Genomic DNA, 12,629 nt, shown 5'->3' with positions numbered 1-12,629 from the left:
CAAAGCAGCCAGGATTCTCTCCCCTCTCCTTTGTTCCTCACTCCCAAATCTAACCCATTATTGGATTTTGTTGACTCTGGTCCAAGACTGCTACCCTTCTCATCTCCGTGGTCCTTGGTCCTCCCTGTCTCCTGTTCTTCCTGCCTCCACTCTGCGTCCTCCCTGCTCCACCAACACCCCCTCAGCAGCCAGGGTGATCTTTTTGCAACACCACCAGACCCTGCTCCTCCCTGTGGCACCCCATCTCCTTAGAGTAATCTCAAAGCCCCCATCCTGGTCAAGAGCACCCCCACGCTGCTCCTGGGGATCTGGCTTCCTCTGATGCTCTCCTTCCCTCCCCAAAATCCACCCCGTGTCGCCATGCCCCCAGCTCCTCTCACCACACTCCTGCCAATCTGGCCTGTTCAGCTGACCCCGCAGCACAGGGCTTGTTCCCACCTTCAGCCTTTGCCATCCCTCCTTCCTCTGTGTGAGCCATCGGCCCCAAGAACCTTCTGTGGCAGCAGCTTCCTCCTGCTCTTCCTCTTCCTCCTCACCCTCCTCCTCCTCTCCCTCCCCCTCCTCCTCCTCCATGTCTCAGCTGAACTGTCCCCTCCTCCCATAGGCCCCCTCTGCTGGGACACACAAATCACATGCCCTCCATTTATATTCTCATATTCTTATTGGCAGCATCAGTATGTGTCGGCACGTGAGAAATGCTGGTCTGAGTCTTTGCTTTTGGGCATCAGGGGCTCCCTCCCCAGATGGCAAGCTAGAGCCCCAGAAGGTGAGGCGGACTTGCCGGTGTGTCTAGCCCATTTGTACTGCTGTAGCAAGATACCTGAGACTGGGTAACTTACAAAGAACAGAAATGTATTGCTCCCAATTCTGGCGGCTGGGAAGCTCAAAGTCAAGGCACTGGAGACTGGGAAACTTACAAAGAATAGAAATTTCTTGTTCCCAATTCCAGAGGCTGGGAAGCCCATGATCAAGGCACCAGTAGGTTCAGCGTCTGGTGGGGGCTCAGGCGGACTCCCTGGTAAAAGTAAAGGAATTGTACAGGTGGCCCCTGCTTGGTTTGGCTCCCAGAGTCTTCCATCTTTTTTGCTTGGTCCCCCTGATTGCCAGCAGCAGGCACTGCACAGAGCCAGCATGCCCAGCAGATGTTGGACACCTGAAGGGATAAACACGCACTGCACTCACAAGCACTGCACTGTGAGGTGGCACTTGATTGGAGATGCTGCAATCAAGATTCATAGAAGGCTCTGGGTTGCTTGGTGGCCAGACGCCTCCATAGAGCACCTGCTGTAGTACTGGCTCTTGAGAACCAAGTCCCAAGGACAGCCAGCCTTGCTGAGTGCCTCCAACACAGACCCGGATACAGAGGAGGTCTCCTTGTGTGTTTCTCCCCACCTGGCTGCCTCCCAGCTGGCTGACCTCGGACATGTCCCTTAGAACCTCCACAGGTTGAGTGGGAGCATTGTCTGCTCCCGAACCAGAAAGGGCTTCTTTGCTGTGCACCACAATGTCCGAGAGCCCAGACTCTGCACAACCAGCGGAAGCCCTCCTGTGTCCTCCAGGGACAGCCTGGGGCTCCTCTCTACTGTCCTATCTCAGGCAGGGCCAAAGCTTCCCAATCTGTGGCTTTGGGCCAGCTCCCCACCGGCCGCGGCGGGCTCTGACTGCTCAGAAGCGTCCTTTCCCCAATGCCCTCTTTGATTCTGCTCCCAACGGCTCTCTGCCCTGCCCAGAGCCCACAACAGGCCCTTGGGCGGCCAGGCTAGCACCTGCCTCCTGCCATATGACCCTGCCGTTCCCTGACTGGCTGCCCCCACCTGGGGCAGGAGGAGCAGTACTTCCTCAGCTTTTGTCTGGCTGTGCCCCACCCCACACACACCGAAGCACATACACACACACACACACACGCATGCACACACACGCACGCACGCGCACGCACACACAACCTGCCCTGCCCCTAGCCTGCCCTCTGCAGCCTCACAGGTGCAGGTGGCTCCTTCCCAGCTAGCAGGGTTTTCTGAGGGACAGCCCGATGTGGCACGCCATGCTTCCCAGACTCAGGGTCCTGCTGGGCTGAATAAGTGTGAGCTTGTTCTCCGTTGGTCCTTGACACAGCTGTCTGCCTGTGGCATAGTCTTCAACTCGTTGAAGTCCCTCTGGAGGAGTATGGGTGGGGTGTTGGGGGTGGAGTCGGGTGGCAGTGGGCTGGGTGGTGCCATGGGGCTTGGGACACAACTGCATTGGTGGTCAGTCCTCTCTGCCTAGGTTCAGGATTGAAACGGCCTTCATAGTAAGTTCAGCCCTGTGCTTGCTCCCAGTGAGCTTGCCTGCAGCTAGATGCCATCAGCATCTTTCCTCCCACAGCTGCCTTCCAGCTCCCTTCCTTCCCGTGTGTGCCACTGGCTCTCCCAACCCATGGGGCACACTCACTCTCCTCCCGAGGAGGCAGCGTCATCTGGGCATGACTGGCCCTTTCCGCCAGGAGTCCAGGGATTTCTGTCAGAGACCCCTGCTCCTGCTCGTTCTGCCCTTTAGCCTGCCAGGCCTCCTCACTTTGACTTTGGAGTTTGGATGGTGACTCAGCAGTCAACCACCATTCATGGGCAGGGCCACGGTTTCCAGGAGAGAAGCCTGCAGATGGCTGCACCCTGGTTCCAGGGACTCGTGTCCCTGTCCTCTCCTGGGGGACTCCGGGGTCCTGGCTTCCCAGGTGCTCTGTGGGTTGAACGGTGTCTCATATCACATATCAGAGTGAATTTTGGAACCATGGTTGCCAAGGAAATATCATGGTTTGGCTGAAGTTTGCCCCATAAGTGTTCTGTGCTGTATTTTTCTGTTGCCTGCTTCCAAATTGCTCTGTGAAGGTTAGACCATTCATCTGCGTCCTTTGGTTGGTTCTGTGGAAGGTAGTTTCCTCTTTGGTCTAGTTAGCCACAGAAAAAGATGCCTATGAGTTTCTCAAATCATGAGTTTGTGAGGACTGGGCAGTGATCAAGTTCCCTGGGGGATGCCACAATAAATTTTCCCTGTAGGTAAGACTTTAGGAGCAATCCAATAGGATACTTGTTTGAGCAACAGTCATAGCTCACAGCAAGCAAGTTGCCTGCTTGAAACATGGGCCTACGCTGTGAAGGTCTGTTAGAGCTGAGCATATCAATGTTCTCTAAAGGGATAGAACTAATGGGATATATGTATACACACACACATACACACACATATAGGAGTTTATTAAATATTAAGTTACACGATCACAAGGTCCCACGATAGGCTGTCTGTAAGCTTGAGGAGCAAAGAGAGCCTGTCTGAGTCTCAAAAATGAAGAACTTGGAGTCCAATATTCGAGGGCAGGAAGCATCCAACATGGGAGAAAGATGCAGCCTGGGGCGCTAGGTCAGTGTCTCTTTTCACTTTTTTCTGGCTGCTTATATTCTAAACTCGATGGCAGCTGATTAGATTGTGCCCACCCAGTTTAAGGGTGGGTCTGCCTTTCCCAGCCCACTAACTCAAATGTTAACCTCCTTTGGCAACACCTTCACAGACACACCCAGGAACAATACTTCGTATCCTTCAATCCTATCAAGTTGACAGTATTAACCATCACACTGAGCTGGCAACTGAGTGCCTCCTTGAGGACATACCACACTTTCTGGTAGAAATAAGGCTTTTAAGGCTGTCAGCTCAGAGGAGAGAAGGCAGCCAGCAGCACGTGGCCTCTGGAAGATCCCAAGCCCTCCCTCTTGTGACATAATGTGACCCAATGGCCTGGAGTTTTGGATGGAGGGACGGGAAGAAGGTGAGTAGTGCTAGCTGACAAGAGCTACCTCTAGGGACTTTTTGATGATCAGTCAAAACTCTAGTTTCCCATGGGGAAGTGTGGCTCAAGACTGGAAAGAGACCCTGTCCAACAGAAATCTCCTTGTCTCCTGACTCTGGTGTCTCTCCAACCTCAGCACATGAGAGCACTCAGTAGTCCCTGGATTTAGCCAACACCTCAACCTCTGTAGCCACCTCTGGTGTATACAAATGCCCCCTCCAAGCTATCCCTAACACTGCTTCCTTGCTGACTTTTCTAGTTCACAGACAGGAGCAGGTCATTCCTATCCTTCACAAATCTCAGGGCAGTGGTCATTCCCTGAAGACCCAGGTGCCTTTCTGCACTCCTAGGGCAGAAGTCCACAGTCGTTAGCAAAGTACTTAGCACTACAGACCCTTCGTGGCCCTGTCTGACCTCCCTATGGAGCTATTGTCTTCTCCTTGCCTCTCCATCCATCACCCTGGGACCCAGCCACAGTAACTTTCACTACAGCCTCCTAATATCTACTGATCATTCAACCCCATTCACCAAAGAGTGAGTGCCTTGGCTGTGGGGAGCTCACCAGGACTGCAAGTTTTGAGAGAAGGGAAACAAATTATGTAGGGTCAAAGATCATCCCAGATATTGGCTTAGATGCACTTTACAGTCTATGGCAAAGCAAAGGAAGAATCCAAACAGCATGTGTCATTCTTACTGAGTTGTGAAATTGAATGCTACTGGGGTTTCTAGAATTTGCAGTCACTGTACAGAAGAGAAGGGAAATGAGCAAAGAAAGAGCTCCAGAGCACCTCACAAAGTTCCCACTGAGTCTTTGGCTGCATACTAAGCTCTGCTCAGATAGAGACACCACAAGGTTGAGCACAGAACACCTCTAAAACTGTGAGCTGGACAATTGTCAAAGCTCACACAGTGTTCAGAGATGTTCAATTTCCCATCAGCCACAGTGGAGAGACCACACTGAAATAGCTGGGCATTCAGTACAGAGCCCAGAAATGCCACACCTCAGGAGCAAGTCTACGGTAGAATGAGAACCCACATTTAAAAAGTTTAAAGACAAGGCTTCAAAGGCTTATGCTTGTCTGTAAGTAAACAAACTGCCTGGAACAACTCAACACAGAATTAATGGAAACAACAAGACCAAGGTATTTTACATCCTAACCTAAAATATCCAGCTTTTACACGAAAACTTCTAGACATGGGAAGGAGAAAAATGTGATCCACACAAAGTAGAAAATGTTTCAGTAGGCCCAGAAATGGCAAGGACAATGGGATGAGCAGATGAGAACTTAAAGACAGCTATTAGAAGTAAATGTATTGTTCCAGAATTGAAAGAGAAACATGAAAATAATGAAGAAATGATTAAGGAAGGATCTCAACAGAAAAATGACACCTATAATGGAGAATCAAATGGAAACTTTAGAAGTGAAACATGTAGAAGAGAGGAGCCCTGTGATAGACCCACAGGTACAAAGTCAAACATATTTTGACCAACACTATAAATAAAATCAATGTCAAAAGGAAAGTCTTTTCAAATGCATCTTGACCCCACACCAAAAACTAATTTGGGTACTTTTTTTTTTTGAGACAGGAGCTGGCTCTTTCGCCCAGGCTAGAGCACAGGCTCAATCTCCTGGGCTCAAGACATCCTCCCACCTCAGCCTCCCTAGTAGCTGGGATAATAGGCATGCACCACCACACTCAGCTAATTTTGGGGGTTTTTTTGTTTGTTTGTTTTTGTTTGTGTGTTTGTTTTTTGAGGCTAAAGCTGGTCTCAAACTCCTAGGCTCAGGCAATCCTCCTGCCTTGGCCTCCCAAAGTGATGGGATTACAGGTGTGAGCCACTGCACCCAGCTAATATAGGTACATTCTAAGACTTAAATGCAAAAGCTACAACTGCAGAGGTTCTAGAGGAAAACATAGATCAATATGTTTGCAAATGTGGGCCAATGAAAGATATCTAGGCAGGACCCAGGAAGTGGTCATTGTAAAAAGAAACAAATGATGCAATGGACTTCATTATAATTAAACCCATCTGCTTATGAACAGACACCATTAAGAATATGCATAAGAGGCCAGGCGCGGTGGCTCAAGCCTGTAATCCCAGCACTTTGGGAGGCCGAGACGGGTGGATCATGAGGTCAGGAGATCGAGACCATCCTGGCGAACACAGTGAAACCCCGTCTCTACTAAAACTACAAAAAAAAAAAAAAAAAAAAAAAAAAAAACTAGCCGGGCGAGGTGGCGGGTGCCTGTGGTCCCAGCTACTTGGGAGGCTGAGGCAGGAGAATGGCGTGAACCCGGGAGGCGGAGCTTGCAGTGAGCTGAGATCCAGCCACTGCACTCCAGCCTGGGCGACAGAGCGAGACTCTGTCTCAAAAAAAAAAAAAAAAAAAAAAAAAGTGCTCCCAGCACATATATCAAAGTACTTCTATCCAGAGTATTTTAACAACTTGCACAACTCTAATTAAAAAATAATAATAAAGCCAGGTAAAAACTAGGCACGGGACTTGAATAGGCACTTCACTAAGGAAGACAGATAGCTAATAAGCACACAAAAAAGTGCTCAATTTTATTAGTCATCACAGAAATGCAAACTAATGCCACAGTGAGATACCACAATGAGTCACCCAACAGAATGGCTAAAAGTTTAAAGCTGGCAATACAAGATTTTTTGGAGTACCCTAAGAAACGAACACTGCTCATTAGAATATAAATTATCACAACAGCTTTGGAAATCTGTGTGAAGTTTCTTATAAAGTTAAATATACCACTACACTATGGCCCAGCCATTCCATTCCTAGGTCTTTACTCAGGAGAAAGGAAAACAAAAGTCCACAGAGATTCATACGAGGATGTTTCTATCAGCTTTAACTACGGAATAACCGTAACACATATCTATTTTAAGATTAGGGACCTTAAAAATACTGCACTTGATCTTAGCCAAAAGGCCAGGAAGCCATGCGAACCTTAAAAATAGGAATGTACCAGGGGTCAGAAATGGATGATTAGATAGTAGGCCCAGCTCTGGGGCCCGTCAGCCTAGAGGCAACAAAAGTCTCACTGCTGTTTTGTGGCAAAGCAACTTCTACCTCTCTCTGCCTTCTTTCCAACTCTCTTGAGCCCTTAAATAAAAAAAAAAAAAAATCAATCACCCAACACTTGCACTCACACAAAAATTCACACACCCTCTCATAAACTCTCATACACACTAACACACATCCTCACATGTACACTCACCCATTCCACGCATTCACGCATACACACAAACTCATAAACATTAACACACTCTGAAACAGATATTCATTGATATACACTCAGCAGTCACCCACACATTCACTATCATACATTCACACACCATCTCACTCTCACATACTTTTACTAACACACATACACACTAAACACATAAACATACATTGAGCACTGACACACATTCACTCACACACAAAAACTGATGCATACTCACACTCAAAAACACACACATTACCATATTCACACACCATCTCACACACTCACATATTCACACATTCGCTGACACATGACACACACAAACTCACTCTTCTACACTCACTCTCACACAATCACTAGTACACATACTCACACATATTCACCATCTCACACACACTCATAGAGATGGGCCTGGTTTTGATGCTCCAGGTGTGGAAGCCCTGAGCCCCCAATAGTGATACAAGGGATCCTGGGGCCACTGGTTCAGCCTGCTGTCCCTCACCCTTCCTTAAATGTGTTATTCATTTCTGAGAAGCTCAACCAGTGCACTGAGGACCCAACCAGCCACTGCCTGGGCCTACCAGTGTTCTGTCTACTGGGACTATCCAGCCTGCTCAGCTGGGTTTCTTTGCCTGGGTCCGTGGGCTGCAAACCCTAGCTCATGACCAACATGTGCAGATAGGCCATTCTACAATGATTTGTAGACTGAGCCCCAATTATACACCAGTGTTAACAAAGCCATGTGGCCCTCACTCCACCCCAACCCCATCCCCAGCCAACCTCATCCCCAGTTTCCCACAGCAGAGGCGAGGCCGGCTGGAACACTGAATGAAATTTATTGAAGAGAAACATGTACTGAAACATTGAAGAGAAGGGAATCACAACACAGAGAGAAACTGCAAACGGTCACCACAGGACACAGGTCCCAAACAGGTCCCGGGCCCCCTCCTCCTGGGGTTCCCAGCAAGATGCCTCATCTGCCCCTACTCCCACTGCAGCCCCCGCTGCCACCTCCCTCCTTCCTGAGGGCCCCAGGGTCTGCCTCTTGCCTGGACGGTGGACTCTGACAGTGTCCACTGGCTTTAGGGAGCCCCTCCCAAGCCCATCTGCTGGGGCAGGGCCCTGCCCTGTGGCCCTCACAGGACAGTCACAGGACACTGGAAAACAGCAGGGAACACCCCAGCAGGTCGAGGAAACTAAGTCACAAGTAACAACAGGGGTGGAATACCAAAGCACAAAGCTCCTCGGGAGCCTCAGGCAGGGCAGCCCCACTCCGTCCTGGGTCCAGTTCTTCCTCTCACAGTCACAGTCACCATCGTGCTCACGGGGTGAATGTCCGCCGTACCCTGACACCTCCTTCCCGCCATCTCCTGGGACTGTGCTGGGGGCCTCCGGGGAGGAGCTGCTCAGAGAAGAACACACACAGCTCCACGAGAACAAGCAGTCACTGGCCTAGATCTACACAGGGAAAGCAGAGGTGGTGCGGGACAGCAGCGAGCAGAGCCTGGGCTCACAGGAAGCTCACAGCATGTGCCCTGGGCCCAGAGGCGGCCGCCTGGGTGGGCGCACAGCACACTACTTTGCGCAGGAACAACGGCTAGTGGTGGGTGGGCGTCTGCTGGATGTGTGGGTCGCTACGGGGCCTACACAGGTGAGGGTGAGCTTCCTGGAATGGGGGCAGCCTGTCCCGGGAACAGCGAGTTGGGGGATCCCTCTTGGGAGACCCAGGCAACTGGGACCCTTGAGAGGGCCTCTTTCCCCCGTCATCTCCCAGCTCAGGATCGGAGGAGTTTGGGATAGACGTCTTCAGGTGCCTCCACCCAGGCCACGGCTGGCTGCTTAGGGGCTGCCTCCAGGCTGGATTCCCCGAGGTGGCAGGGTTGGCACTGGCCTTGGCATCGGCATCTGTTGAGTTGCTTTGGCCATGGCAGCCACAGGTTCTCCTTGCCTGATCTCTCCAGGAGTCTGGTGGCCCTGTGCAGAAACAAGCAGAAGAAGCAAAACCCCACCAAGTCCTCCCTTTTCCTTCTCCTCCTTTGCAACAAAGACTTCCCTTCACAGCCACCCTGGTCCAAGCCAGCTGTGAGGGCAATGGCCTGCCGGGTACCCAGTACCCCTGTTGGGGATCTTCTCATCAATCTTTGGTCTCCTTGCCTGCACGATCTCTGGCTGGCACTGGGCTCCCAGGGCCTTAGGATCTCCTGTCCTCACTGGCACAGGGCCTCCAGGGTGCTGCCTTCCTGGGGCTCCCCTAGTGCAGTGTAGATGATCCTGAAGACAGGATAGACCCTGTGGCCTCCCCTACAAGGCTTTACTTCTGCCCCCCAGCTCTTCCTCTCCAGCCCTGGCACCTTCTGGCAGGGGCAGGCCCCAAGTAGGGTCCTCCAGGTCCCACGTGGCCTGGGGCCAGTGGGCATGTTCAGCTCAAAGTCCACAGGGTGGGTATTTAGGGGTGGCTGGATGAGCAGGACAGAACCCCCAGCCATACCTTCTTCAGCTTCTGCTTCGTTGGGGTCCCCATCTGAGGCCCAGGCATCCCATGTGCTGGATGCAGTGGCTGCCTGCTTTCCTCTCCAGCACCTCTTCCGGGACCCAGACCTGACCCCCACTGAGCCTGTTGCCAGTTGGTCTTGGTTGTTGAAGTCCCTTCCAGCTGGCAGAGAGTGAGAAGGCTTGGCCTTGGTCTGGCTGCCCTGTCCCTCTGCCCCACTCAACTCATCTGCTGTTTGTCTGGGCTTCTCTTTACCCTCCTTCCAATATCTCTTTTGTCTCCTTGGCCTGTGGTAGGAAATGTTGACCTGTTCTCCCGAGCCTACTTGGCCTTGGACTTGGGATGGCTCTTGTCCCAAGCCCAGTTCCCGTTTCCCGACTCAATTGCAGCCTGTTTCTTCTGCTTCACCAAGAGCAGGTTGGAAGGGTTGATGCACTGTACCCTGATGTGGCCGTCTTCCCCACAGCTATAGCAGAATGTGTGGCGTTTCCGTTTCCTTGAACCTCGAGAGCCAGCCCTTGCCACACCACCCCTTCGGTGTTGGCCTCTGCCCCTCCGGCGCCGGTAGCCCTGGGAAGGCCTCACATCAAAACTGTTGCCAGAGGCAGGGAGAGGTACTGCCCCAACCCCAGTGATCCTGGCAGGTGGCCTTGGAGCTACTTCCAGCCCCTCCAGGCTCTCCCTATCTGGACCTAAAGTGGCCTCCCATTCCTCCTCCTCACGCAGGAGCTTCACCAGGGCCAGGAAACCAGGAGGCTTCCTTCGCTGTTTCATCAACTTAAGCTTGTCTCGGAGTTTGTCAGGAAGGGTGGCCCCACTTAAGACTCGTTTCAGGCGAGTCTGATTCACGTTTCTACGTGATACCACATTGTTTTCTACAGCTCTTTGGAGCAGAGGTTCCAAACGTAACACAAAGCTAGATACTTTCTCTCCTGCCTCCTGATAGGCCTTACACAACTTCACCTGGGCAATTTTATGGCTCTCCACAGGTCCGAACACCTGCTGCAAGGCAGCCAGGCACTCCTCCACAGTTATGGAAGCATTGCTGGCCCGGAGCCCACTGACCACCTGGAGAGCAGGGCCGCGTAAGCATTCCATCAGCCTCCGCCTCTTTTCCCCCTCGGGCACCTGCCACATCTGTAGCATCTCAGTGGTGTGCTCAAGCCAGGCATCAAAGGCCAGTGCACCTGGGATGCATATGGTGTTCCCAGAAAACACTCTTAGTTCTCGGTACAACATTTGTTCTAGCAGAGGCTGCACTGCTGCCCCCAGAGTCTGGGCCCAGGTCCAGAACTCTGGTGATATAGTCACTCTTGGAGCCGAACAATTGGTGTCCGACCCGAGGACTCGGTTCATATCTGCCACGGTCCGCCTCTCCTCCTCTAAGAAGCGGTTCAATCTGTCGAGAAATTCCCCATCTGAATTACGGGGTTTTACAATCACTTCCCAGGGCCCCCCCTTTCCTGGTATTTCCCTTGGGAGCAAAGCATAGTCGATATCTTGTGCCAGCTCCAGTAGAATCGCCTGGGCGTTCTCCTCCCTCCTAAACATCCTGCCAATCACTCTGTATCTGCCCAGGTGCCTGCAAGCCTCCTGCAGTGTCTCCTCAAACTCATCCTCTCCACAGTCCTCGGGGATCCCCAGGATGAGCATGCACCTCTGGGTGTTCAGGTGCTCCCCCCGACACCAATCCTGTAACAGGGTCAATGGCATGTCCTCGAATCTCTGCGGATACTAATTTAGGGGGAGTGATCAGGGCAGGAGGCACATATCTGGATCAATTCCTAGGGTGATCGCAGAAGGCCCAGGTCTCCACAGCCTGTAAATACAAGCAGGGCGAGAGCGAGGTTAATGCCCACCTCTCCGCACGCCCACCCCCACCCCCAGCCGCCCTCCTCCCCTAGCGGCGCCTCTGCAGCCAGGCCCCGCCCCTGCCCAGCCACCCCCCCACCCGTGGGGTCTCTGCGGGCCTCAGCCCCGTCCCCGCGCAGCCCCAGGACCCTGGACCCCTGTCCTGCAGGCTGCTTCAGTTGTGTTCGGGCGGACAGGCGAGGGGGGGCGGAGTCTCCCGGGGCCCAGCTTCTCCCTCCCCAGGTGGGTCTGATACCTTCTCCCGAGGCAAGGTCCCTTCTGGTCTGGGTCCCCACAGGGCTCTCCGGGGGCTATGCGCGGCGGCGGCGGCGAAGGCGCTGGGCGGGGCGGGGTGTCGGGCGCCCCTGGCTCCCAGCGCGGGCGTTCGCTCAGACTGTGGCTCTCCCTCGCTCGCGCAGCACGTGGGCCAGTGCGCCGGCGCCTGCTCGCCGCGGCTCTCTGCAGTGCGGACTCGGGGCGGGGGCGCGGCGGCGATGCAGCGCGGACCCCTCCGCGTCGTCCGGGAGACCGCAGGGCCATTGGCGCGGACGGGTCACGAGGCCGGGCTCTCGCCACCGCCCCTAGGGGCCCCAGGTCTCCGGGTGACGTCACCTGCTCCTCTCCCCTAGCCCCCCCGCCACGGGGGCCCCCGGGCACACAAGCGCCCGCCCACCCCCACCCCCACTGCGGTGTCCAAAGGTCTGTGGCGGCCAGTCCCAGTGCCTTTGGCTCTCACCACAGCGGTTCCTGGTCCGGGCTCCTGCCCCTCCCGCACGTGCCACGGAGGTGCCAGCAGGGCGAGGGGTCTGCCCCCCGGCATGCCCACCAGAGGGCCAGGGAGTGGTTTGCGGTGCGCCAGGCAGCTCTGCATTATGGCCAGGGTCAGGGAGCCGGGTTCTGGGGTCTGTTCACCTGCTCTTGTCCTCCCCCTCCCCGTCCAGGACTGGTCCTCTGGCTGGAGAGGCCAGGCGAGGCCAGGGGCACCTGGTGCCGGTGCCATCCGTGCAGGAGATGCCCCAGGCACTCACGCAGCTCACGCACACCACCCCAAGGAGGGTCTACCATCTCCCTGCTGTCCGTCCCACTGCTGGGACCTGCAGCCCTCCAGCCAAAGCGCTTCGCTGCCCAGGTGCTAGTGGACAGGTTTACCGGGGCCTTTCCGGTTTTACGTGCTGCAAATCTAGTGACTTGGGAAACCACTTCCAGGGCTTGGAGCCCAATCCCTTGGGCCTGCCCTTCCTTGGCAGCCGT

The 12,629-nt window shown here is 53.7% G+C and overlaps 1 protein-coding gene across 2 annotated transcripts; it reads right to left on the bottom strand.

Annotated features, from left to right (window-relative positions):
- Positions 1 to 7,853: 7,853 nt before the first annotated feature.
- Positions 7,854 to 11,857, bottom strand: PNMA3 (PNMA family member 3). 2 transcript variants are annotated; one of them, XM_077987450.1, is made up of 3 exons: positions 11,635 to 11,812; positions 9,525 to 11,346; positions 7,854 to 9,010 (listed from the first exon to the last, which is right to left on the bottom strand). In XM_077987450.1, the coding sequence occupies exon 2, from the start codon at positions 11,238 to 11,240 to the stop codon at positions 9,849 to 9,851; it is 1,392 nt and encodes a 463-aa protein (XP_077843576.1). In that variant the 5' UTR covers positions 11,241 to 11,346; positions 11,635 to 11,812; the 3' UTR covers positions 7,854 to 9,010; positions 9,525 to 9,848.
- Positions 11,858 to 12,629: the final 772 nt, after the last annotated feature.

The sequence above is a fragment of the Macaca mulatta genome, chromosome X, assembly GCF_049350105.2.
Source record: "Macaca mulatta isolate MMU2019108-1 chromosome X, T2T-MMU8v2.0, whole genome shotgun sequence".
NCBI lineage: Eukaryota > Metazoa > Chordata > Mammalia > Primates > Cercopithecidae > Macaca > Macaca mulatta.
The sequence above is the reverse complement of the archived record's forward strand: the minus strand, read 5'-3'. Positions and strand labels throughout refer to the sequence as shown.

What these genes read in the sequence shown, in the direction of transcription:
- PNMA3 (XM_077987450.1), bottom strand. Translation starts at nt 11,240, where the DNA reads ATGCCATTGACCCTGTTACAGGATTGGTGTCGGGGGGAGCACCTGAAC.